Below are 27479 nucleotides of genomic sequence, written 5' to 3'. Positions count from 1 at the left end.
TATGGAAAAAGGGCATGTAAACTGCTTTTCCCATGATTCTTTTCCAGAAACCATAGGAACTATAAATGGAACAAGGTAAGGCAGTTGACATAATGACTGTTCACAACAAGCCTGAAAGGCTGACATTTGCCTCCAACGCTGAACAAGACCGTACACATGCAGATACAGTTCCTTCAGAAAGTATTCAGACCCCTTGACTTTTCCACATTTTGTTAGGATACAGCCTTACTCTAAAATTGATTAAATTGTCCCCCCCCCCCCCCCAATCTACACAAAATACCCCATAATGACAACGCAAAAATAGGCTTTCAGATATTTTAGCTCATTTAAAAATAAACATCACATTTACATAGGTATTCCGACCCTTTACTCAGTACTTTGTTGAAGCACCTTTGGCAGCGATTACAGTCTTCTTGGGTATAACGCTACAAGCTTGGCACACCAGTATTTGGGGAGTTTCTCCCATTTTTCTCTGCAGCAGATCCTCTCAAGCTCTGTCAAGTTGGATGGGGAGCGTTGCTGCACAGCTATTTTCAGGTCTCTCCAGAGATGTTGGATTGGGTTCCAGTCCGAGCTCTGGCTGGGCCACTCAAGGACACTCAGAGACTTGTCCTGAAGCCACTCTTGCATTGTCTTGTCTGTGTGCTTAAGGCCGTTGTCCTGTTGGAAGGTGAACCTTCGCCCCAGTCTGAGGTCCTGAGTGCTCTGGAGCAGGTTTTCATCAAGGATCTCTCTGTACTTTGCTCCGATCAGCTTTCCCCCGATCCTGACTAGTCTCCCATTCCCTGCCACTGAAAAACATCCCCACAAAATGATGCTGCCACCACCATGCTTCACCGTAGGGATGGTGCCAGGTTTCCTCCAGATGTGATACTTGGCATTCAGGCCAAAGAGTTCAATCTTGTCTCTAGGTGGCTTTTGGCAAACTCCAAGCAGGCTGTCATGTGCCTTTTACTGAGGAGTGGCTTCCGTCTGGCCACTCTACCATAAAGGCCTGATTGGTGGAGTGCTGCAGAGATCGTTGTCCTTCTGGAAGGTTCTCCCATCTCCACAAAGGAACTCTAGAGCGCTGTCAGAATGACCATTGGGTTCTTGGTCACTTCCCTGACCAAGGCCCTTCTTCCCTGATTGCTCAATTTGGCCAGGCAGCCAGCTCTAGGAAGTGTTGGTGGTTCCAAACTTCTTCCATTTAAGAATGATGGAGGACACTGTGTTCTTGGGGACCAATGCTGCAGACATTTTTGGTACCCTTCCCCAGATCTATTCCTCGACACAATCCTGTCACTGAGCTCTACAATTCCTTCGACCTCATGGCTTGGTTTTTGCTCTGACATGCACTGTCAACTGTGGGACCTTATATAGACAGGTGTGTGAATTCCAAATCATGTCCAACCAATTGAATTTACCACAGGCGGACTCCAATCAAGTTGTAGAAACATTTAAAAGGATGATCAATGGAAACAGGAGAAACCGGAGCTCAATTTCAAGTCTCATAGCAAAGGGTCTGAATACTTATTTACATAAGGTACATTTTTAATACATTTGCAAGAATTTCTAAAAACTCACCTTGCAATTAGGGGGTATTGTGTGGGGATTGCTGAGGAATTATCTTTATTTAATCCATTTATATATTACTCTGTATACCACAGAGTAATGCTATATACACTGAGCCTTGTGTTTCATCGGTTTGTAATTTGTCTGTTACATCAGAAAGACATCCCATCTATCCCTTGACTACACTGAAGGGCACCGATTTGACCTGTTGTTATACCATCCGGGATCCACATCAAGTCAGAATGGGTGTGGAGGTCCCATCATAGCTTCTCACTGAAAATAAGGGAGAAGACTGTTAGAACAGTGTGAACATCCATAAACAACAAGGTTAAGTTGTACTGTACGCATGCAGATCTAGCAAGTGTTTGAATTTGACAACATTATATGAATGCTCAATGCACAAGACTGTAGGTAATGTACACTCAGAGGCATAAATATCATACCTCCCCAAAAATGCTAACCTCCCGTAATGGTGAGAGGTTAGCATGTCTTGGGGGTATGATATAAAATGCTAACCTCCTATTATTTGTAATGGTGAGAGGTTAGCATGTCTTGGGGGTATGATATAAAATGCTAACCTCCTGTTATTTGTAATGGTGAGAGGTTAGCATGTCTTGGGGGTATGATCTTTGTGCCTCTAACTCATCATTATTCACAATTCATTCATGATTATCCGTAATCATGGTAGCATCCACATTAATGTAGAAGTGTTTCGAAACATGTTCTATTCTTATTTAGAATAAAAGTGACTCCAAAAGAACCATACATTATTTATGATGAATTTCTATTGGGCACAACATAATCTGAAACACAACCAAAGCAAACTGCAAATATGCATCCAACAAGTTTGTAGAGTTTAGTGTTTCCCCTATATACATTTAGCAGTGGTGGGCCTAATTTTCAGGATGGTAAAACATTTTCTGTGTAAAATTAAACAAAGTTGAAATAAAATCATCATTGAGAACTAACAACTACAAGAATAAAAACTAGACAGTCAGGGATAATCTAACATTCCAAAAATGTCATGGCATGGGGCCCTCATTGATTTTGTTATAACGCTTGTGTCACTCAGATAACATAACACAGCTAAGCCATGGCAAAATGTGTAGAATTGCAGGGAATTAGCTTTAAAAAGGCAATTTATTTTTCCAGCATCATGACAAAATGTGTACAATTGTATGGCAAAATGTGTAGAACTGCAGGAAATTAGCTTTAAAACAACATTTTAGGTCTACAGCCAAGAGGAGGGCCTCTAAAACTTTGCCACTGTTGCTGAACAAAAATCGTAGAGGAAACACTGGTGTCACAAGCTTGATGTAATCATTGAGTGCTAGGAATATGGTATCAAATACTACACGTTTGACTACTTTAATACATATAAAAGTGAATTTGTCCAAATACTTCAAAATGGGGATACCCTCAAAATCAGGGGACTAGGTATATCAAGTGCTTTCATTTCTAAAACGGTAAAACAGATATGTATGAAAATACCCTCAAATAAAAGGTGACATTCTATACTGTCGCCTGATATGAAACATTTAATCTTGAATCCAAAATACTGGAGTATAGAGACAAATTAAACATTTCAGCTTCACTGTCAAATAAATACGTAGGAGTTTGTTCCCTGACATAACTCAATACCTTTACATCAAGGTGTTAGATCCTCTCACAGGTGTGTTACCTGTCCAGGTGAGAAAGGACATCACGAAGCTGAGTCAGCAAGGCACGGTGCTCATGAGGGTTGCTCTCCAGAGTACCACTCAGGCGACTCAGGTACGAGTCCAGGGTACCAAGAGAGGGGGTCTCACCTGTGCCTGCAAAGAAAACACAATCAACTAGGGTGGACTCCAATCAAGTTGTAGAAACATCTCAAGGATGATCAATGGAAACAGGATGCACCTGAGCTCAATTTCAAGTCTCATAGCAAAAGGTATGAATACTTATGTAAATAAAGATATGTTTTTATTTGTAATATATTTGCTAACATAAAAAAAAACGTTTTGCTTTGTCATTATGGGGTATATTGTGTAGATTGATAAGGAAATGTGTTTATTTAATCCATTTTAGAATAAATGTGGAAAAGGGAAGGGGTCTGAATACTTTCTGAATGCACTAGAAGTAATTGCAGCCAAGTCATACAAAGAGATTAGGCTGAGTATCAGGGTCAGAGATGGATGGAAGGGCCTCCGTGATAAGATGCTGACCTGGCAGGGCCACGGTGGACAGACTGCTGACGAGGGTGTGTTTGATGGCCAGCAGGTGCCTGTGCAAGGCCTGAGTCCGGAGCTCATCCTGCCCCAGTTCAGCTTCCAGCCTCTCTTTGGCGCTGTACATGTCTGCTATGTGCTTCTGCAGCACGGCGTTCTGCTCCTCAAACTCAACGTTGGCTTTGCGTAGACGCCGCAGCTCTGCTTCCCGGGCTGGGAGCAGAGAAACAATCATTAGAAAGGAAACGGTTAGTACTTTCTTCACTGAAACAGTGTTTGTCCCAGAGACCCTCCTCTGCCCTTCTCTTACCCTTGTTCTGGTCCAGGAACTCCTCTGTGAATATTGGAACATCAAATCTGTTGGACAGGTAGTCTGAACCCTAGAGGACATAGTTCAAAACAAAATCAACCCTTTGACTTCCTGCTTTTGTTCCATGTGTTTTCTTAAAACCATGTGTTCATTTGACATAACACATTCAGAAACACAACATAAGCAAATAATGTAAGGCAAAGAGCGTACCTTCAGAGCAGCTGATCCAGAACTGTTGGCATTGATAATGACAGATGGAGACTCTTCTGAAAAGAAAAAAAAAAATACATTATATACAATGCTCAAAGAAAACAAATGAACAAAAGACAAATAAAAAAGCAACAGTTTTTACCACCCTGTCAAATGGATGAAATAGGAGCGTTGTATGTAACAACCCTCAATTAATAAGGTAGATGTGTCACAACTCTCACCTCTCTTGACCTTCTTGTCCTGGATCTTGGCACTGGTGATCTGATAGGCCTCACTCTGTTGGTATTCTCTCAGCTCCCGGGCATACTGCAGCTTTTCTCGCTCCGCCTCATCCAGAAAGCGCTGTCAGGTCAGCACACAAAAAAAAACTTCAGTCCACTCCAGATGTAACAGTATTACTTCTGTCCCTCTCCTTGCCCCACCCTGGACTTGAACCAGGCATCCTCTGCACACGTCGACAAGTCACTCATGAAGAATCATTACAAGAGGGACAACTACTTCTAAGTCTCAGAGTGAGCAACTTCATTGATTGAACGCTACTAGCGTGCACCGCTAACTTGCTAGCCAGTTCACATCAGTTACACTCGGCCCCCCTTTGACCTCCCTCCCTCGGCAGCAGCAACCCCAGCAGCTGGACAGAGCACAACTGAGTGACCCGGATCAACAGCATCAATGTAACCAACGTCATGTGCGCTACTCACAGTATATCTTCCTCCACATAACAGGCTCGAAACAGTTATGCTCGGCTTACAGACACACGCGACTGCCCGCCTTGACAACAGTTTGAGCTATACAAAAGGTACCAAATGGATAGCTCCATTGGAAACATTTCAAACTAGCTGTGGAGTGAGCTTACAGTACATTCTTAACTCCATTAGACACACACAGAAGATATCTCAATACACTGCGATGGTAGCTTCCAATCCCAGGCTTCTCCTCAAGAAACATGATAGCCTGTAGTTTTTAAATGAGGCCTACCTGGGCTTATCAAACAGACCATATCCTGGCAAGCCTATACCTATTCATATATCTACAACTACGCATAAATCTACTGAATGCACTGCCACTAAATACAAACCTGGGGCAAAATAATTAGTAATTGTTCATACATTCTACAACTACATTTCCCTAGCCAAGCCTGCAGGTACCTGTTTGTCATGAGGTACTAAGCAGCTCCACTCTGCGCCCAACCTCTTGGTAATTTCTGGAAAGGGCAGGTCAGGGTACTTAGCACGGATCTGCTCTCGTCGTTCATTCAGAAAGCGCACATATCCAGTCACTGGTGCCTTGGGACCGTTGGGCAAAACCTTCTTTCTCTTCTTACCCTTTGGCCAACCCCTCTTCTTCACAGGCTGTACAGAAAGAGAACGGATATGCTATCCAGGATGAAGAGATAAAACGATAACCATGTCAAAGTGTGCATCAAGAGTCAGGAAACATAGCATAACATCATCATAACAATGCTCTTGTCCCATTTAAGCTAGATCAGTTTATAGAATGGTAGCAACATGTGGGAAAGGATTGGATAACCAAACAGTGGGTAGTCTGTGTATACACAGCCAGTAATTGTACAGAATTTACTGCTATTCATGTCAGTATGTACGGGGTCCTTCCCCCTTCTCTTGCCTCTTCGTGTGCTGCATCAGAGGACGGCATGCCTCTTGGTGGTGGTCCATCATTCTGTTCCTGCTTCACACCTCCCATGATGTCCTTATCCCAGTGAATTATATGCAAGTGGGATACATAGGATTAGAAAAACACTAGTACTTTATACTCACTCATTGAGCTAGTCAGATGAAAATGGTTATGAGAGACAGGGACTATCACATATGTTTGTCATTATACATATATGCTAGCTAGTTAGCTAACGTTACAGGACACAGAGTAGCATGTACTCATGACGGACAAAAAGCATGTAAAAGCGAAAACTGTCATCTGAAATCCTCTTTCCAGCTGTTCGGGCATGATCATGACACGTTTCTGATAAACTAACGTTAGTGTTCGCTCTGATAACGCGAGCTAATGTAACGTTAACTAGCTAGCTAAATAAATAGTTAGCTAGCTAATTTTGGCTAGCAAACGTCGATGGGACGGACAACGGGAAAACGGTCTGTACAGTAGGGGCTAGTAATACACTTACTGAACATGACGTAAAATGCATCAGAGATGTGATTAAATATGCCAAAAGGAACATTTATCTGACAATAATACTAATTGTAATATAGCTACATTTTAATGTAATTCTCTAACTAGTCTAGCTAATATTGTATTACTTACCCCAAAGGTGTTCTGTTATATTGACAAGACAGTCGAGTGACCGCTCTAACAATGGAAATACATGTCCTCAAAGATGGAAGGCGGGCGGGAGGAGGCGAAATCAGTTGGAACATTCTAGCCAATAAGAGGGCAGATACGCGTGTGATCACCAGGCGCAATCCCCTCAGTCCGCGCAACTCCGATAAAAGTCGTTTTTGTCCCAAAAGTTGCCGGAATGCCATGTTCGTTCACTTATATCAGTGCATTTGTAACAAACTAACCATTGCTAAACTTCAATTCGATCAAATAAGCCTCACGTCCCAAATTAGCAATTACATTTTTTGTTGACCAAATTCGACACTCTCATTGACCTCCATACAAAAACTCCTCACTTCGTATGCTTATTTTCGTGGACAGATTTTGGGCGGAGTACACCGTCTTGCTTCGCCTCTTCCTCTCTGCTTACCCCTTGGGCCAATGACTGTCTTGGGCCTTTCAATCTAACGACAGGAAGAGCGCCTTCTCATAGCTGATTGGCTGACACAATAACTAGTTACTTCTAACTTTGTAATGAGGTTTTAGATTGTTACTGTAACATAATTTTTTACACTTCAGTAAAGTGTATCAGATTGGTTCATATTTGCTGAGTGAATCATATTTTTGCTCTCATTTTGGCATGTGTTTTGATAATGTACTCTTGGTTCTAAAGTGATATTACAACAATACTATTCGGCCTATCCCTGGGTGATTGTTTTTCTTCGAGGCTAATCATAATCAGTTATAAGTAATTGGACATACGATCTCTGTGATTAGTTTTACTTTGTCCCAAATAAACATCAATAGCCTATCCCATCTCATTATATTGGGTAAGTAAAATCATGTATCCTATACTGTTTAGAACAGTAGTTCAAACGTGCACATTTGGAAACTTAGATATAGACAGTCTTTATGAAGAATGTAAGATTGATGGTATGTATTTGTTGAAGTTGAGAACAGGTAGGCTAATACAAAACATAGCTTAAAATGTCTGAATTCAGAAAGAAAATATATCGACTAGGCCTTATCAACGGAGAGGAGAATAATTTTAATTCAATTTGAACTGAATGCATATTTATCTGCTAGGTCTAAGTAACATTAATCATGTATGTAGAGCTACATTATTCCATATTTGCATACCAGTGCATCAAATAAGTCAGCCTGCAGTTTTGAATTAATCAATACTAGCTCCGTTGTTGGGGAATATAATAGCTCATCATAAGCTCATTGATGTTCATTTGTCTAATAAACCATAGCAAATGAATATGATGACACCATGATACATATGCAGCCTTTGGTATTACTGACTGCTATTGAGTGTCCAGACAAATTAGGCCACCTTCGTCCTCAGTCTCCAGCCTCATGTGAGGTTCACTCATTCCGCCTGTGTTTCTGGGTATGCGCTGTTGTGCTTGTTTATCTCAGCAGCAAACCCTGCAGTGTTCTCCATCCAAAATGGCTGCGGAGGAGGAGAGCAATAGCAGAGCTCCATGTCTCAATTTCTCCAGTCCCGGACCGCTGGGTAATGCTCAGTCGAGCAACAACGCCCATTCCTCGCCCGCTACAAACGAGGGGTCAGCGGGTGCAACTGGAGGGGCACCACGGACAGCGGGACACTCAAACCCTCAACCAGGCCCTGACCGTGGCGGTGGCACCGATGTCAGAGTAGAGAATTCCCCGAATAGGCAACACACTACGCCACAGTCAGCGGGTCAGAGTGCCACGGCTGCCCGGGCACCGACAGTCGCAGGAGGAGCGTCAGGAGCTGCGACAAACATGACAGCATCCTCCGTGGAGTCCCCGAACATTCCATCCTCACTTCCCAGTAGCCCTGCATCTGCGGCCGTATTGGTTTATCGGGAGCCAGTGTACAACTGGCAGGCCACAAAAAACACCGTGAAAGAAAGGTTTGCGTTTCTGTTCAACAACGAGGTGCTGAGTGACGTGCATTTTCTGGTGGGGAAGGGAATGGGAGTGCAGCGGATACCAGCACACAGGTAAGCGATGCACGATTGTTAAAATATGCGTATTTCATATTTGCTTGTTTACAAATCATTAAATCTTTGCCTATTCATGCATATGTATTCGAAACACCACCAGTAGCCTACGTAGCAGAATACATGACCCAATATAAATGTTCTGCAGTGCCGAGGATGACCGTTGTGCTATAGTGGGTGAGGTCGAGTGTAGGCTAGGCTTCATCTGTTTGTAGTGATATATCCATGATATGCGCATGACCATTGTATGTTGGCAAATCATTGTAGAGGGTACGTACATTAATGCAACTCCTGGGCTAACGACTGACCAGGGAGGCTACAGTTATAAACACAATAAATTATCCAATACATTGATATATCCCTCCTAATAAACTCGACCCCCTTTTTTTCTCTGCAGATTTGCCCTTGCCGTAGGAAGTGCAGTATTCGATGCCATGTTCAATGGCGGTATGGCCACCACCTCTACTGAGATCGAGCTGCCTGACGTGGAGCCGGCTGCATTCCTTGCCCTGCTCAAGTAAGATTATAGAGAAGACATGTGTGGCACACCCATTTGACTGTAAAGTAGCAACTACCCAGTTTAATCCTTTTGATGTCCTTAAGAATGAGCCAATTTAGGGGGTCTGTTTGTGTCTTCAAGGTTCAATTCTAAATGTAGTGAAAATGCCTTTTTAAATTAACATACATACAATAGTATTGGCATTTTAATGTATTCAGATTGATACTGTAACTACACTACGAGGTATGTATGGGTTGTCTGACTGTCCAAACTGTTGCAAATCCAGGTTCCTGTACTCAGATGAGGTGCAGATAGGACCTGAGACTGTGATGACCACACTGTACACAGCCAAGAAGTATGCAGTGCCGGCCCTAGAGGCCCACTGTGTGGAGTTCCTCAAGAAGAATCTACGTGCTGACAATGCCTTCATGCTGCTCACTCAGGTAGCTAGCTAGCTTGCTTGTAATGTATGGCCAAATCTCAAATGAATATCTCTATTTCCTTATACAGTAACATGGGAAATAGGTTGTCATTGAGGGATTCCATGCCAGCATGACCCAATAATATTTGTTGTGTATTAGATTGTTCAGGCAATTCTCACAAACTTAATTGGGAGGAAGAATGTTTGATATGCTTTTTACATTTGTAACACAACCATTCTTTCTTTAGAGAATCATGATGAAAGTGGCAATTTTGGGGAATTTTTGGACACTTACTCATTGCAGGGTTTGTCTTTATTTGAACAGTTGTCTACATTGTAGAATAATAGGGAAGACATCAAAACTATGGAATCATGTAGTAACCAAAAAAGTGTTTCAAAATATATTGTATATTTGAGAATTTTCAAAGTAGCCAACCTTTGCCTTTAAAAAAAAAAGTAATAATTATAGGAGTGGATCAGCTTAATATTGCGGATAGATTGTTGCTTCCATCAATGTAATTGTCTGCATAATTTCCAACCCCCCAATATCTTTTTTTGTAAATATATATATATCCATATACATACACGTACATATACACATATATACACACCTATATTGATATACATACTTTTTTTAGAATATACCTTTATTATTCCCCGCAAACCCTACCACCCTTCCCCCAATTGGAGTAACCTAATAAACAATAACACTTAGGCTTCTACCTTCAGTTTATACACCCTATACACATTTTACAGACACAATCTATTTGACAATAGTTATATTTTGTTTGTTTTTAGTCCTTCCTCTATTTCTGATGTCCATCCAGTTTGATTTCTATTTGTAACTGTGCTATTTCACAACATTTCTGAACCTATATACATTTACAGACTCCGTATGTTTTACATTGGTTATCTTGTTATTAGTCCCACCCTTCAGCTCCATTCAACCCTACCCATCTATCTCTTAACACCATCCATTTTGGATTTCTATTTGACATATATTGTTCAACTGTGCTGTGATGCTTCACAAAAGTACTGAACCTTTCTATTCTCATAGCTTCTACAGATTGTAAATTAAAGATACATTTTTTGGCAAAAATAATTATTATATTATTGATTGATTGACAATGGCTTTTCAAATCACCCAGTATTGCTATCTGCAGCATTAGTTCTAGGCAAAAGTTGCAATTCTTCAGCCATTCCTGGACCTGTGACCAAAAACGAGCTCCATATGGACAATACCAAAATAAATGATCTGATGAGTCTGCCTCCTCACATCAAAATCTGCAGAGCTGGGAAGGTTGTATCCCCCATATATATAACATTCAATTGGTTGCAAGAATTTTGTATAGTAATTTAAATTGAAAAATTTGAAGTTTTGCGTATCAATTCATAAACCATGTGGAATGGGTACATCGAAAATCTCTTCCCAACTATTTTGCAAGTTATATGGCACAGCTGTCAGTTTTTTTGTCCTTAAATGAAATTGGTATATGTTTTTATTTCACACTTTAAGGGCCGACAGCCAAGTTCCTTACTTTTCCCCCTTCTACTTGCCACTTCCATTTTTTTGTGGTAATGCTACAAGTAATTGGTTGTAATTTTGGGTAGAGCAGACATTTCCCTATGTCTGTGTTAGTTGCATGTGTGACAACTCCACCAGTCCTATTTATGATATCATTCACTAAAATTATACCTTTTTAAAAAAAAATCTTCATTTTTTTTTTTTTTTTAATCAATTAGTATATTTGAGTTTAACCATAATATTTGTTGTATTATTTGTTCTGTCTTTTCAGGTGGATTAAACTGAAATTGCAACCAACTTTCTGAGGCTTGTTTAAAAAATAATGATATTTTGGAGATTATTTCCTTTTCAAACAACTGAAAGTGAGCAGTTGTAATCTGAATAAAGGGAAAAAGACCATTCTTGAACATGGGGTGAGACATTCCTACCAATTTACTAGAGAACCAGTTTGGATTTAAGTATAACTTTTGTAAGACTGATGCCTTTAGTGAGAGGTCTAATGCTTTAATCATTTCTGCTCTCCAAATTCATATTCGTTATATAAATAGGCCCTTTTAATTTTGTCTGGCTTGCCATTCCAAATAAAATTGAAGATTTTTTTTGTTCATATAATTTAAAAAGCAGGTCAATAGGTGTAGGCAAAACCATGAGCAAATAGGTAAACTGTGATATGAGCAAAGAGTTATTAAGGGTGATTTTTTTCCCCCCACATATAGGCAGGTATTTTTCTTTCCATGGTAGCAAGATCTTATCTATTTTTGCTAACTTTCTATAAAAATGTATTGGAGTGAGATTGTTTCTTTCTTTTGGGATTTGTATATCGAGCCACCCTTTACCTTGACATTTTTGCACACTCTTGGCATTCTCTCAACCAGCTTCATGAGGTAGTCACCTGGAATGCATTTCAATTAACAGGTGTGCCTTGTTAAAAGTTAATTTGTGGAATTTCTTTCCTTCTTAAGCCAATCCGTTGTGTTGTGACAAGGTAGGGGTGGTATACAGAAGATAGCCCTATTTGGTGAAAGACCAAGTCCATATTATGGCAAGAACAGCTCAAATAAGCAAAGTGAAATGACAGTCCATCATTACTTTAAGACAGGAAGGTCAGTCTATTGGGCAAATTTCAAGAACTTTGAACGTTTCTTCAAGTGCAGTAGCAAAAACCATCAGGCGCTATGATGAAACTGGCTCTCATGAGAACTGCCATAGGAATGGAAGACCCAGAATTACCTCTGCTGCCGAGGATGAGTTCATTAGAGTTACCAGCCTCAGAAATTGCAGCACAAATAAATGGTTCACAGAGTTCAAGTAACAGACACATCTCAACATCAACTGTTCAGAGGAGACTGAGTGAATCAGGCCTTCATGGTCGAATTGCTGCAAAGAAACCACTACTAAAGGACAACAATAAGATAAAGAAACTCGCTTTGGCCAAGAAACATGAGCAATGGACATTAGACCGGTGGAAATCTTAACTTTGGTCTGATGAGTCCAAATTTGAAACTTTTGGTTCCAACCGCCTTGTCTTTGTGAGATGCAGAGTAGGTGAACGGATGATCTCCGCATGTGTGGTTCCCACCGTGAAGCATGGACATGGTGCGGGGGTGCTTTGCTGGTGACACTGATTTATTTAGAATTCAAGGCACATTTAACCAGCATGGCTACCACAGAATTCTGCAGCGATACGCCATCCCATCTGGTTTGCGCTTAGTGGGACGATCATTTGTTTTTCAACAGGACAATTCTTAAACACACCTCCAGACTGTGTAAGGGATATTTTACCAAGAAGGAGAGTGATGGAGTGCTGCATCAGATGATCTGGCCTCCACAATTCCCCGACCTCAACCCATGAGTTGGACCGCAGAGTGAAGGAAAAGCAGCCAACAAGTGCTCAGCATATATGGGAACCCCTTCAAGATTGTTGGAAAAGCATTCCAGGTGAAGCTTGAATGAGAACCCTTGAATGAGTAGGTGTCCAACCTTTTGACTGGTTCTGTACATGTCCCCTGTAAGACCCAATGATCAGTGAACCTTAAATGATACAGACAACACCTTGGTGTCATTATACTGCTAATATAGTGTGCTCTAAAATATGGAGGTATGCTTTCATGGAATTGCCCCATAGGCTAGGATGTGATATAGGGTGTCATTGGAAATGGATATTAGAATAGAGAAAACGGTTGATCACAGTATGATCGCTGCCAGCTGTTTGCTAACACTGGTTGTTTGTTTCAGGCGCGGCTCTTTGACGAACCTCAGCTGGCCAGCCTTTGTCTGGAGAACATCGACAAGAACACTGTGGATGCACTCGCTGCCGAGGGCTTCACTGATATTGATCTAGGTAAAGTTAATTATGCTGCCTGTCTGTCTCTCTCTCTCACACACAATAAGGAAAGGGGCATAGGGGATTGTCTTCAGACAAAGGACACGTTCTGAGCATGATGTGAGATCTTGTCTCCTGTAGACACGCTGGTGGCGGTGCTGGAGAGGGACACACTGGGGGTGCGGGAGGTACGTCTGTTTGGGGCTGCGGTGCGCTGGGCGGAGGCAGAGACCCAGAGGCAGCAGTACCAGCCCACTCCGGAGAACAAACGCAAAGTGCTGGGCAAAGCCCTGGTCCTTATCCGCTTCCCTCTCATGACCATCGAGGAATTTGCTGCAGGTAGCTCACACCACGGTGGTTGTTTTCTGTCTTACGTCCTGACACCATCTGTCTATTGACAACCAAGTTACACGCTATGAAAGGCACTAAACATTCAGTAGCAACATACTTGCAACCAGACCCAGTGGAGACGAGCTAAACCGAACCGTGAAATTTAGTCACTTTTCCATATTGGGATTTGAGTATTTTGTGTGTATGTACGTATATATGCCTGTATTTCTACTTGATAGGTCCAGCCCAGTCTGGTATTCTTAGTGACCAGGAGGTGGTGAGCCTGTTCCTTCACTTCACGGTGAACCCCAAGCCTCACGTGGAGTTCATCGACCGACCTCGCTGCTGCCTGCGGGGGAAGGAGTGCAGCATCACACGCTTCGGACAGGTGGAGAGCCGCTGGGGCTACAGCGGAACCAGTGACTGCATCCGGTTAGTACACACATACTAATGACTACATACAGACAGTGGCTGACTTGGGCAGGAGCTCACCGGAGCTGAGTACCGGCACCTCAAATGTTCTACTGCTTCAGCTCCTGTTCCTCTTGTTAGAATATTAGCTCAAAAGTATTGTGGAGCTCCTGCACCTAAATAAAAACAGTACCAACACTAAAATTGAGTACCGGCCCCTATTACAGACCAAGTCGAGCACTGCATACAAAGTATCTCAATTCAGTAAAGGTTTACCTTCTATATCCTTTTCTGCCTCTGCTAGGTTTTCAGTGAATCGGAGGATATTTGTGGTTGGATTTGGCCTCTATGGTTCGATACATGGTCCTACAGACTACCAAGTCAATATACAGGTAAAGAGGAATAACACATACCAGCTAGTGGGTGCCGCGTAGAAAACAGAAGATAATTTATGATTTACCTGGTTATATACGAGTCTCGTGTGGCTCAGTTGGTAGAGCATGGTGTTTGCAACGCCAGGGTTGTGGGTTCGATTCCCACGGGGGGCCAGCACAGAAAATAACAAATGTATGAAATGTATGCATTCACTACTGTAAGTCGCTCTGGATAAGAGCATCTGCTAAATGACTAAAATGTAAAAATGAAGACTGACCGTTGGTCTCCCTCTTCAAGGTCATTCACACAGACAGCAACACTGTCCTGGGTCAGAACGACACAGGCTTCAGCTGCGACGGTTCCTCCAACACATTCCGGGTCATGTTTAAGGAACCAGTGGAGATCCTGCCCAGTGTCAACTACATCGCGTGTGCCACCCTCAAGGTACAGCAGAAGACAATTTCATCTACCACCACCATTTACATAACTTAATTTTTTTATACAAAAAATGCTGTACATTATAACCGCTCAGTTTTGAAGTACATATTGAATACAATAAGCATACAGCTACACCACAATTATCCATGTCTTTCAGGGACCAGACTCGCACTATGGCACCAAAGGAATGCGTAAAGTGACCCACGAAGCCCCTGCCACCGGCACCAAGACCTGCTTCACCTTCTGCTATGCTGCAGGAAACAACAACGGCACTTCAGTAGAGGACGGACAGATCCCTGAGGTCATCTTCTACACATAATGAATCTCCTCTGACCTCCCAACCAAGGACTGGGTCCCAAATGACACCTTATTGCCCATATAGTGCAAAATAATACTTCAGGCAATAATACAGCTCCTCTATTCCTCATTAGTCTTTACTACTACTACACTTCATCAAAGGGTTGTCATCTAAAGCTGGTTACACAGGCAGACTAAATCAATATTTTTGTCCACTAATTGGTCTTTTGACCAATCAGATCATCTTTGAAAAATATTGACCATTGTTCAAGAGAGCAATTAGTGGAAAATATCAGAATTGTGTAAACTCAGCCTATGAATGGTAAGCTGACATGGTAAATCTAACCAGGACCTGGTTGTTAAACTTCTGATATTCATGTTGGATCTTTGTGCATACAGTATTGAATGGGTCATTGTTTTGGAAGTGGACTTTAGTTCAGTGTTTCCACCAATAAGCACTTTTGTAGCCCTGGATAAGCACACCTGATTCAACTTGTCAACTAATCAAGCCCTGAGTTGAGGTTTTTGTCCAGGATACTCAAGGACGAGTTGGGAAACGCTGCTTTAGTGGTTAAGTGTCCACCTTTCCAGTCTAGACTGATGTGGACTTTTCTCTGAAGCAAATGAGCATGTCTTCTAAATAATGTATCTGTCAGATAATTACCAGGTGAGAAATCTGAAGAAATAAAGTCTACCCCTACCTCAATGAAAAATAAATCCCCAAATGGTCGCTAGGTTTAATCTTCCAATGGCTGTGTAGAATTGTGAATGAAAGCGCAGAAATTGAATTCCTTATAGTTGCACTGATGCACTTTGACAGGAAACTGACAATTAAACCCTGCCTGCAAGTTTATATAAAATTGAGTAATCCCTGAAATAAATTGTTGAAATTCAATACATTTCAGGAACCGTTGGCCTACCTGGTGAATCAAACATGTTACTCTACCAGTCTAATGATGAAAATGAACAATTGTCTGCTGATTTAATGTATGGTGAATTGAAATTCAAAAGTTGATTTTACCACTGCATTAGTTTGCTTAGACCTGTAAATATTAAAGAGTCTTGTTTTGGATGCCATTCTGAACAGCCAGTGGAGCCGTTGTGCCAGGAAGGCATGTTTGCTTTCATTTTTCATGCAAATTCAAGAGAAATGTGTACATACTCAATTGCATGCTTGCGAAATGCAACATAAGTTGGTTAACTTTTCTTGTCTAGGTATATCGCCTGTGTGGCAGGAGGCAATTGCCTGAGGTGCCATAAAATGGCACCAAACAATGCAATCTCAAATTAAAAACATGAGTCTGGCTAATGTACATTGTAAATAAAATGTTCAGATTAAACAAGTCTGTCACAATATAATGGGTTTGCCAAAGCATGCAAGTTAAGGATGTCAGGTCCACCAACAGGCTTTAAAGATGGCCAAAGCACGTTCAGAACCACTTCAATCTGAAATGAGGGACAGGGCATGCTGTATGAACAAAGCCCAATAAAATAAGCAAACTAGTATATGAAACAATATTGGTCCAGCTGTTCCACTGGATTGTTACAGGTCAGGACAAACTTCCCCCACCCTTTCCCAATGAAGGCCCAACCACAATAGTTTTTATTTCCCATTTTTAATTTAGTTTATGGTTTACAATTCATAAATTCTTGACAAGGTCTTGACTTCTCTTTTGGCAAATGTTAGTGCTCATGGTGATCTGTACAGTACTGTCCCTCAGTATTGGAGGGGGGGAAATAAGGCAGGGGAATGAGAGGGAAGCCTTTTATAATTTGTCCAGGTAGTTGTCCAATGCAGGAATGCCCTCCTTGAGCCCCTTACGTTTACGGGTGTCAGACACAATCTGAGCGATTTTGGTGGTAGAGTCCTGGGGATCTCCCTGGAGGATCTGCCAGTGGTCAAACACACACTGGGGGAAGGCCTGGCCACCAGTGTTGGAACGCAGGTCAGCTGTGAAACCTGGAGAAAGACCACGGGTATTAGCATATGAGGTTTTACACATACAGAAGGGCTGCAGACTTACTACAACAGGGAATCATATAGCCCTGGTAAATGCATATGGGAAGAAGGGCAAAGTGGACAGCAGTTGGCGAGTCCCTCACCGAAAGACTCGTTGACAGGTAGGTAAGCCTTGACGATGAACATGGGGGTCCCCATGACCTGGGACTCCTCGAACACGTGACCGCGCTTCCGGTTCAGCACACCGTAGATGCCTCCTACCACCTGCTCAGGACACTGCAGGGAGAAACAAGGTTAACATTGAAAACTATGGTTAACGCCTACAGGTATGCATGCAAAAGCTTTGCAGTTCAGGGTTCTAGAATTGTAGCATTTTCTAGTCAACTTCCATTAGCTTCTAGTTGCAAGCTCATGTGTACATTCAGGTCTCAGATATTGTGGTTTATGGGTTTATCCATCACTTGTTCAGCGTGGTGCATGATTTCTCATCATAGACCTAGTCCTTATTGAAAGCAAACATTCAGACATTTTGAATTGTAAGCCTACCTGAATCTCCACCAGGTAGACCGGCTCCATGAGTCTTGGCTGGGCTGTAAGCTGGCAGGCGTACAGCACTCGGCGGGCTGTGGGAATGATCTGACCACCACCACGGTGGATAGCATCTGTGTGGAGGGTCACGTCATGGACGTCAAAGCGGACAGCACGCATGTTCTCTTCACACAGGGCACCCTGGAAACAAAATAGTCATATTTAAGGTATTGAATCAAGTACTTTAGGTTGCTTGACAAATCAACATCCTCACATTGAAAACTACCCCTTGGTGTTTTCCAACACAATATAAAGCTGCATCTTCGAAAGTTGGTATGTTGGTTTAAAGTCACCGACAAATTCTGCCTAAGAGCAGGAAAAACATCCATAAATCTTGCTCACCTCCTTGACGGCCCACTGGAAGCCGGCCACCACGCTGTCCTTGATCTCGTTCAAGTACTGGACTCCCTTGGTCACGTCCATCAGCAGGTTGGGGCCGGTACCGTCGGGGCCGAAGCACCAGATCTTACGGGCCTCAGACACATCCCACTCGTACTTGTCGGCAAGGAAACGGGCACGGATCTTCAGCTCCTGTCTGGCGCTGACGTCGCCCTTCTCGATGTCCTCAGCCAGGCCGTCAGGGAAGGGCCGGGCCTTCATGTACAGACGGTTGTGTTTGTTTGGGGACTTGGATAGGCACATCTGGTCAGACTCCTCAGACACAGTCTCCCTGTAGGAAACCACCGGGTCTGATTTCTGTGGGGGAGAGGGGTGTTTATTAAATACTGCCTGTACCGTGACACCATTGTAGAAGGGATCATGTAAAGAGGCATGGAGGACGAGTGTACCTTCAGTGGAATGCAGGCATGGTCCTCCTCCAAATCCTTCAGACAGATCTCCAGATGCAGCTCTCCGGCTCCAGCGATGATGTGCTCTCCAGACTCCTCGATGATACACTGCACCATGGGGTCAGACTTGGCCAGACGCTTCAGCCCCTCCACCAGCTTGGGCAGGTCAGCAGGGTTCTTGGCCTCGACAGCCACTCTCACCACAGGGCTGACGCTGAACTTCATCACCCGCATGTTATGGGCCTGCTCAAAGGTAGTGATGGTACCGGTCTTCACCAGGTACTGGTCCACACCAACCAGACCAACAATGTTCCCGCATGGCACGTCCTCGATAGGCTCAATGTAACGTCCCATCATCAGAATGGTCCTAATGAGGAATGGGCAAGTCAGTCAACAGATCAATACTGGGTAAGAGTTTATACAGCATCTACGATGTTAGTCTAGAATGCACCTTGGGCTCACTGCATGGTCACATGTGCCTTCATAGATTGCGCAAGACAAACAAAGTATGGTCATTTGAAGCGCTGCTTTGAATGTACCAACCTCTGAATTGGTTTGAGGTAGAGGTCTTCCTTCTTTCCAGGGGTGAAGTTTGGTCCCATAATGCGCACCTTCTGGCCAGAGGACACGCAGCCGGAGAAGACACGGCCAAAGGCGTAGAAGCGACCCTTGTCGGTGGTGGGCACCATCTTGGAGATGTACATCATCAAAGGAGCCTTGGGGTCACAGTTCTTGATACCTAAGATGAAACAGTTGGGTTAACAGACCGGTATACAGTACCCTCCATGTTTCCAGATGAAGGAAAGGAGACCGAGGCAGTAGTCTTACCCATGGCAGCTTCATCGTCACCAGGTCCTTCATAAAGCAGCTCACAGCGGTACTTCTGGGCGGTGACGGGGGAGGGCAGGTGGATGGTGATCATCTGGAGCAGGGCCTCTCCGGCTGGCAGCCAGCGACGCATCACAGCCTTCAGCAGGGGCTTGCCCTCCTTCTCCTTGTCCTCATTGTCCAGCTTGATGTCCAGCTTCTCAATCAGCTTGGCCGTCTCCTCTTTCTTGAAGTTCATGATGGCATCGAACACCTATAACAGAAACAGCAGTAAAACTTAACGGGTGGACAACAAAATAGAGATGCAATCATATGGGGAGAGGTAACTATAGCCTTCACCATGCATGTCAGACTGAAGCTTATCGTCACTGGACAATCAGGTCAAAGTGAAGAATGTTTATGTCATCACTCATACGCATAAAGCTCTAAACGGCTTTCCTGGTCAGATAGATACTGAAAACATTGTGAAAGTCATGTCCCCACTCACCTTGAAGATGGGGTCCAGCACGAGCTGAGAAAACGTACGCGGGAGCTTCTTGCCATCAGGTCCGGTGGCTGACTTGCTGAACTTGCCAGTGGCAGGGTCAAAAAACCTGAAGGGGAAGAAAGTCTCACCATTTAACCACACTGCAAACTTGACATGTACCAGGCAATCTTAAAATCAGTAGCCAGTTCTGGAAAATGTGGCAGCTGATTACAAGGCGGACAGTAAGTGGTCCTCACCTTTCACCCCACAGCTTCTTCATCATGTCCTCCACCTTCTTGCAGCGCTCTGCTGGTCCTAGTTGGGCATCACCCTTGGCAGCAAACTTCATCACGTACATCTCAGCAAACTGCTTCAGGGTGAAGGCCCATCCGTGAAGTCCGGACCCAAAGCCAACAGTTCCAATGACTGGGTCAATCTGTGACAACAGTCATTAGTTTGACAGCGCTTTTGTTCACTACTTGGGGCAGGGTTGATACCAAGCAGCTAGTATTCTATTTACAGAGAAATGCTTTCAATATTCATGTAAATTGCAGTTTTGCCATTGGATGCAAAATAGAACTGGCGTAATGACAATTCACAACTGATATTAAACCATTTCTGGCAATGCATTACACAGCCAAAAGAAGTTGCTTACCATGATGGCGCCCATGGGACCACTCTCATCCTCTCCGTAGGTGGCGATGATGACGTTCACATTCTCCACGATGCGCTGGAAGGTCTGGAACAGATCTTCTGGCTCCAGCTGCAGCTCCAGCAGGGCCCGGTCCATCTTGTTCATCATCAGCACAGGCTTGATACGCTCAGCAATGGCCTGCCTGAGCACAGTCTCGGTCTGCACACACACACCTGGGCAGGGAAGGACAAGAGCAGATAATGAGTTCGGAAAATGTTGAAAACAAATGGATTGGTTTGTTTGGTTGACTGGCTCCAACTCCTTTTTGTAATATACCTCATAATCACGGAACCTAGCATCAATATGACATCCTGTATGACAGATGTCTGAAAATAAAGAAATACTTGTTCACAAATTATAGAACACGCCATATGTTTTTTCTATTACAGAAATTAAAGCATAATCGTGCCAGACATAAGTAGGGCACTAGTCCGCTTTCTTACCTGACACACAGTCCACAACGACCAGGGCCCCGTCAGTAACACGGAGAGCGGCTGTGACCTCAGAGGAGAAGTCAACGTGGCCTGGAGAGTCAATCAGGTTGATGAGAAACCCAACGCCATCTTTGCACTGCTTGATGAAGGCCATGTCGTTCTCCGAGAGCTCGTAGTACATTGAGATGGCGCTGCAGGGAAGGAAATTGCGTTCTTAGTCTACAATACACTCAGGCCACTCTCCTACCTCTGGGCAGTCAGGGAAACTGTGCACAAGTACGCTAGTGGACACTCACGTTGATTTGATGGTAATGCAGCGCTCCTGCTCGTCTTTTCGTGTGTCGGTGAAGCGGGTCTCTCCGGCGCGGGATCCTGCGATGATACCAGCCTTCGACACCAGTGAGTCTGTCAGGGTGGACTTACCATGGTCGACGTGCGCAATCACAGACATGTTACGGATGTTGGACTTCTTGTCCATGATGGCACGGATTTGGTCTACGGTAAAGTTCACCTATGGGAAAATGGTTTATTAGTCTAGTCTCCCTTGTCCTTCCACATTGTGAAAAGGTATAAGTTCCAAATATTGAGTATTCTAACCAGCCCAGTTCCACCTTACTTTTTTTTCTCCCTTCCACATGGCCACAAGGACATCAAACTCTTCTAGATTTGGGAATTTAAGGTATTATACTGTAACAATGTAGCGGGGGTAGGGGGTAATAACAAATGCATAATTGCTGATTCTCGTTATAGACTGTGTAATGCACAATGCAGTACCATTATGGCAGATGTGAGGCACTGAAAGCTGATGCAATTGAATTGCCAATGCGGACCTGGCTGACAAACAATCATGAGCATGCTCGCCCGTTAGCCGACAGGACTTTATTAGCTGGCGTCATGCTTTAGTATTTCAATGCCTGGCAATCAAAAACTGCCAAACTGAGGTAAATCGTGGTGCATATAGGATGGCATTGAGCCCACGATGGGACATGTGACTGGAACGCTATGCAACCTGACAAAGTACAAAGCTAGGCTAGGCCTCGATGCAGTTAACAGAAATATATAAACGTCAGCTAGCTAACTACACCTGCCATTTATTAGCACAAAGTAGGTAGTGCACCAACTAGATAACGTTAAAATATCAGCTGTTCCTTTACTGCAAACAGCAGACTTCAATTCGATCGCAACCATTATGGTCAAGACAAGCGCTTAGACAGCGCTGTCTGGCTGAATAGGCCACGTGTACAGCTAGTTACGCCCGCCGGTCAACATAACTTGTTAGTTGACCGGCTAACGTTAACACCGACAGCGTTTACGTCGCTGGATAAGGGACAAATAACTTTAACGTAACTAAAAGATAGGACAATTCGACGTGGCCAATATTGCAATGTAAGCAACATGACAATCTACCGCCAAGAGAACAATACGAGACTGGCCGGCATGGCATCGACACGTAATTTCACGTTAGTACCTAATTGGAAGGGCATGACAGCTACGGGTGCTCTCTTTGACATGGGGATTACAATTCGTGTTTCGGCACTGCTGTGCGGGAAGAGGTTTGTTCACATAAAAAAAAAAAAAAAAAAAAATGGGTGCCATTTTGTTCTAAACCCAAGTCACCGCATACTATCATCCTAGTTTCAACAATCTATATACTTAAAAGTGATATACTGAAGAATCAGATACCACGATTACACTATTCCCCAAAATATACTAACTAGCCAACTCACCATTTTGACGGATGGTTGTGGATTCGCTTTGTGGAAACGAAGACACACGATATGACACTGCCCACCTCACGAGGGCATAGGCAGGGAAGAGACTGGGTTACGTCAACAGGAACGGTTTTATACTGCTGGCGTGCTTCGTGACGACGTACGGTGACAAGCTCTGTACACAGCGAGGTATTTTGAGACAACTTCTCTGCTTAACATTTGTAGCTAGCATTTGACGCCGGTGGTCCTACAGGCTTTGACGAAATATTTATACTGCTACGAAATTAGGCCGAATCAACATCCAGAAATCAAACAAAGAGTAATCGCTTGTGCGCCACACCTAGGTGCAAAAATAGACTGCTGACTGTGGTATACATCCGCTTTTCTTCTTCGATGAGGTTTGACGGTGGTTGGCATCCAATAAATGTTGCATTACCGCCATCTACTAGACTGAAGTATAAAACTCCCTTATACTTTGCTTGAAAACACTCACTAACAAATAAAATAAATAACACCTCCATACTCTATTTTTATCTATTTACATTTATTTAGTCCTACTTCAGGCCAACAGCCTGAAAGAACAGGACACCACCACCCATAAGCTAGACACCTGTAACAACGTAATGTATTCGGCATAAAAGCTTGTACAGGATAACTTATTGGTCCTAACATCACTTTGTTGGGCAAGACTCAACATCAAAACAATGACTCTTCTGTTTCACCACTCTCATCACCCTGTCTGCGTCGCACCAAACGACAAGCATCACAAACACCGGGAATCTTCTCCTTCAGTTGGTCAACTTTCACATTTACCCCTACCCCAGTAATTACTCCTTTCAATGGCGCCCTTTTCTTGAGAGCAAAACAATTCACATCTCTTGCCCCCATTCGTTTAACATGGAGCACCTGCTCCCTCTGACTAGCAGAAACACAAACAATTATCACAAGACCACTTCTGGTTACCTTCACCGATTCCACAGCACCCTACTCTGTTTTCACCCACCCTGAAACCACAAATGGATCAGCCACAGACTCATCTTCATCCTGACCCTCATTGCAAGCCTCGGGCTCCGAGAACTTCACCACACCTACCAGCTCCGATATTTCACCCTCATTCACTTCCATTTCTCCTCCTGTCTTCAACTCACTCTGCTTACACTTTCTACCATTGTTCTTTAACAAACCATCTCCCTTTTTCCCGCCATTTTTAACCAACTCAAGCTCACCCTCTTCCTCCCTCTCTCCCTCTTAGACCTCCTCTGCCTCTCTTTTTCCCTCCATTCCTCCTCCGTATTCCTAATATATGTCTCCTTATGCTAATACTGCACTTCTCCTGACATACATTTTGTTCTTGCCTTCTCAAGGGACGGCATTTAACCAGTTGCCACAATCTCTGTACAATCAGCATGATCCCCTCGGGATGTAGTGCTCAACAGTGCATCCCACTTGTAAAGCAGCTGCTTCGTCTTGATGTTCTCTATCTGGGGTCCTTGGGACGTTCCGGATGTCCATGTCCGCTCTTACCCGACCTGACCTGACTTGGTAGGTCAGATATTATGTTCTTCTTTTTCTTCTTTAAAGTTTTATGACCGACTACACCTATTGGTGTATTGCCGCCACCTACTGTACGGTGTATTGAAACAAAAAATATTCCATTGTGGGAAGGGGGGGCAACATAATACACAATACGAAAATCAAACAACCATCCCACTCCTTCAGTCACATTCAAATCAAATTATACACAGGCTCTGGTGCCTGTGAGGAGGGAGCATTTATCGACAGGATTCCTTGTAATGCAAAAAAAATCCCTGAGTCCCCAAAAACGCTCAGCTGCACTCACAATAATGCCTATTTTCTCCTATTTCCTCTCCGTTTGCGTTGATAACCAAAGTAATAAACGCTACAAAGTCCACCTTCTTGACATGCAACATGTCAGGATCCCTCTGTTGACAGTGAATATAATTTTCTCTCTACCCCTACTACCTTTACTTCTTCAACTTCACACCTTTCTTCCACTCTTCTCAACACCTCTGGATTATTCTTGCCACCTCTGTCTCCTTCTCCCTAACAGGACACTTCAGAAATTCAGCTGCATGTTCACCACCACAATCGCAGCTTTTAGGCTCAGCTGGCATATAATACCCCTCCCATCTAAATACACTTGACACATGACCAAATCATTTACATTTATCACACTGTATGGGTTTGGGCACAAAGGCTCTCCCAGGGAATCTCATGTAACCCAAATACACGTGAGAAGGAAGAGACTCTTCATCAAAAAAACAATAGAATGGATGGAGGGGGCTTCCTTTGCATTTGCTTCTAGCGCCACTCCAAAGATAACACCCTTGATAGGCGCCCTGCTTCGAAGATCCACACGACACATTCCATTCTGACATCGTCTTGAGACACAGAGCACGCACCTTCTGTTCCATAGAAACACACAAAAAAATCTAAATAAGCTCACTTCTTGTTATTCTCTACGACGCCACCTCATCCAACACATCCACAATTTGAATAGAGACTTAAAACAGATCTCCCACGTAACAACATCGATCGAAAACCCTTACGATTTTGTAGTGGATTCAGTGTATCCACTCAAATTCGCATACCACCCCAACAGATCCACAGATGACGCAATCTCAATTACACTTCATACTTCCCTCTCCCTCCTCCAAAAGGGGAAATAACTGTGATAATTCTGTTCATAGACTACAGCTCAGTGTTCAATACCATAGTCCCCTCCAAACCAAGCTGGGGACCCTGGGACTGAACTCCTCCTTCTATAACTGGACTTCCTAACGGGACTGCCCCAGGTGGTGAGGGTAGGCAACAACACCTCCGCCACGCTGACCCTCAATAGGGGGGCCCCTCAATGGTGTGGGCTTAGTCCCCTCTTGTACTCCCTATTCACCCACAACTGTGTGATCACGCACAACTCCAACACCATCATCAAGTTTGTTGACAACATGAAGGTGGTAGGCCTGATCACCGACGGCGATGAGACAGCCTACAGGGAGGAGGTCAGAGACTTGGCAGTGTGGTGCCATGACAACAACCTCTCCTTCAACATCAGTAAGACCAAGGAGCTGATCGTGGACGACAGGAGAAAGAGGGGAGAGCACACCCCCATCCACATCAATAGGGCTGAAGTGGAGCGGGTTGAGAGCTTCAAGTTCCTAGGCGTCCACATCACTAAGGACTGAACAGGGTCCACACACACCAGCACAGTTGTGAAGAGAGCATGACAGCACCTCCTCCCCCTCAGAAGGCTGAAAAGATTTGGTATGGGCCCTCGGATTCTCAAAAAGTTCTACAGCTACGCCATCGAGAGAATCTTGACTGGCTGCATCACTGCTTGGTATGGCAAATGCACTGCCCTGGACCGCAAAACGCTACATTGGGTGGTGCGGATAGCCCAGTATATCACTGTGGCCGAGCTCCCTGCCATCCAGGACCTCTATATCAGGCGGTGTCAGAGGAATGCCTGGAAAATTGCAAAATCCTCCAGCCACCAAAGCCATAGATGTTCACACTGCTACCATCCGGCAAACGGTACCTGGGCATTGGCTCCCAGACCAACAGGCTCCGAGACAGCTTCTATCCCCAAGCCATACGACTAATAAATAGCCGAAAGAACTGATAAATAGTTCATTAATGGTTACCCGGACTATCTGCACTTATCTTGCACTGACTCTATGCACACTCACAAGACTATATATACTATACACACTCACACACACACTACACTGACACTCTCACACAATTCAGTCCCATTCAAAATCCTATTTTTTATCCTAAAATCCAACATTTTTAGGATCCTTTAATCCTAAATCCTAACCCTAAACCTAACCCGTACTTTTACCCTAACCCTAACCCGTACTCTTACCCTAACCTTAACCGTAACCCTAACCTTAACCCAAAAACCTAACCTTAACCCTTACACTAAACCTAACCCTAGCCCTAAAACTAACCCTAGCTCCTAACCCTTAACATAATTCTAACCTTAACCCCAGTTAGTAAAAAAAAAAAATCTGGTGCCCACAAGAATAGATAAACACGTCTACACACACACACGTCCACACACACACACGTCCACACACACACACACACACCACACACACACACACACACACACACACACACACACACACGTCCACACACACACACACACACACACACACACACACACACACACACACGTCCACACACACACACGTCCACACACACACACGTCCCCACACACACACACACACACACACACACACACACACACACACACACACACACACACACACACACACACACTGAACAGGGGAAAAACTGAGAATAGATTACTTACATACACTAAGTACACAAAACATTAAGAACATGACGAGGACTGACCAGGTGAATCCAGGTGAAAGCTATGATCCCTTATTGATGTCACTTGTTAAATCCACTTCAATCAGTGTAGATGAAGGGGAGGAGATTAGTAATCCTTTAGACAATTGAGACATGGATTGTGTATGTGTGCCATTCAGAGGGTGAATGGGCAAGACAATAGATTTAAGTGCCTTTGAACAGGGTATGGTAGCAGGTGCTAGGTTCACCGGTTTGTATCAAGAACTGCAATGCTGCTGGAATTTTCACGCTCAACAGTTTCCTCTGTGTCTCAAGAATGGTCCACCACCCAAAGGACATCCAGCCAACTTGACACAACTATGGGAAGCATTGGAGTCAACATGGGCCAGCATCCCTGTGGAACGCTTCCGACACCTAATAGAGTCCATGCCCAGACGAACTGAGGCTGTTCTGAGGGCAGTTCCATGCTACTTGTC

General features: G+C 43.8%; 3 protein-coding genes and 1 non-coding gene across 10 annotated transcripts; 1 reads left to right on the top strand and 3 right to left on the bottom strand.

Moving 5' to 3' along the window:
* Window positions 1-1512: 1512 nt before the first annotated feature.
* On the bottom strand, window positions 1513-6676 carry LOC106613768 (SWI/SNF-related matrix-associated actin-dependent regulator of chromatin subfamily E member 1-related). Of its 5 annotated transcripts, none has more exons than XM_014216361.3 (9): window positions 6559-6676; window positions 5908-5991; window positions 5430-5657; window positions 4503-4623; window positions 4282-4337; window positions 4072-4141; window positions 3759-3974; window positions 3236-3368; window positions 1513-1827 (listed from the first exon to the last, which is right to left on the bottom strand). In XM_014216361.3, exons 2-9 carry the CDS (start codon window positions 5983-5985, stop codon window positions 1815-1817), a joined length of 915 nt encoding a protein of 304 aa, XP_014071836.1. In that variant the 5' UTR covers window positions 5986-5991; window positions 6559-6676; the 3' UTR covers window positions 1513-1814. The 5 variants fall into 5 exon arrangements, with proteins under 5 accessions (XP_014071836.1, XP_014071838.1, XP_014071834.1 ...); XM_014216363.3 differs by having other exon boundaries at window positions 5430-5633; window positions 6559-6669; XM_014216359.3 differs by lacking the exon at window positions 6559-6676 and adding an exon at window positions 6422-6544 and having other exon boundaries at window positions 3196-3368.
* A 591-nt stretch (window positions 6677-7267) lies between these two features.
* On the top strand, window positions 7268-15649 carry btbd2a (BTB (POZ) domain containing 2a). Of its 3 annotated transcripts, XM_014216356.3 has the most exons (10): window positions 7268-7403; window positions 7999-8570; window positions 8968-9087; window positions 9356-9512; window positions 13251-13356; window positions 13480-13677; window positions 13908-14100; window positions 14384-14471; window positions 14752-14898; window positions 15050-15649. In XM_014216356.3, the coding sequence occupies exons 2-10, from the start codon at window positions 8029-8031 to the stop codon at window positions 15209-15211; spliced, it is 1713 nt and encodes a 570-aa protein (XP_014071831.2). In that variant the 5' UTR covers window positions 7268-7403; window positions 7999-8028; the 3' UTR covers window positions 15212-15649. The 3 variants fall into 3 exon arrangements, with proteins under 3 accessions (XP_014071831.2, XP_082812935.1, XP_014071830.2); XM_014216355.3 differs by lacking the exon at window positions 7268-7403 and having other exon boundaries at window positions 7851-8570; XM_082956809.1 differs by lacking the exons at window positions 7268-7403; window positions 14384-14471 and having other exon boundaries at window positions 7849-8570.
* A 1140-nt stretch (window positions 15650-16789) lies between these two features.
* On the bottom strand, window positions 16790-22958 carry LOC106613766 (elongation factor 2b). The gene is made up of 13 exons (XM_014216353.3): window positions 22675-22958; window positions 21244-21458; window positions 20957-21138; window positions 20475-20686; window positions 20077-20255; window positions 19841-19946; window positions 19354-19606; window positions 19069-19264; window positions 18526-18892; window positions 18080-18433; window positions 17696-17878; window positions 17293-17425; window positions 16790-17149 (listed from the first exon to the last, which is right to left on the bottom strand). Exons 1-13 carry the CDS (start codon window positions 22675-22677, stop codon window positions 16956-16958), a joined length of 2577 nt encoding a protein of 858 aa, XP_014071828.1. The 5' UTR covers window positions 22678-22958; the 3' UTR covers window positions 16790-16955.
* Window positions 19699-19765, bottom strand: LOC123724994 (small nucleolar RNA SNORD37). Its single transcript, XR_006757471.1, has one exon. It is a non-coding gene; the product is annotated as a small nucleolar RNA SNORD37 (small nucleolar RNA).
* Window positions 22959-27479: the final 4521 nt, after the last annotated feature.

The sequence above is a fragment of the Salmo salar genome, chromosome 10, assembly GCF_965601325.2.
Source record: "Salmo salar chromosome 10, fSalSal1, whole genome shotgun sequence".
In the NCBI taxonomy this organism is placed as follows: domain Eukaryota; kingdom Metazoa; phylum Chordata; class Actinopteri; order Salmoniformes; family Salmonidae; genus Salmo; species Salmo salar.
Note: the sequence above shows the minus strand (reverse complement) of the source record. Positions and strands in the feature narration are given on the sequence as shown.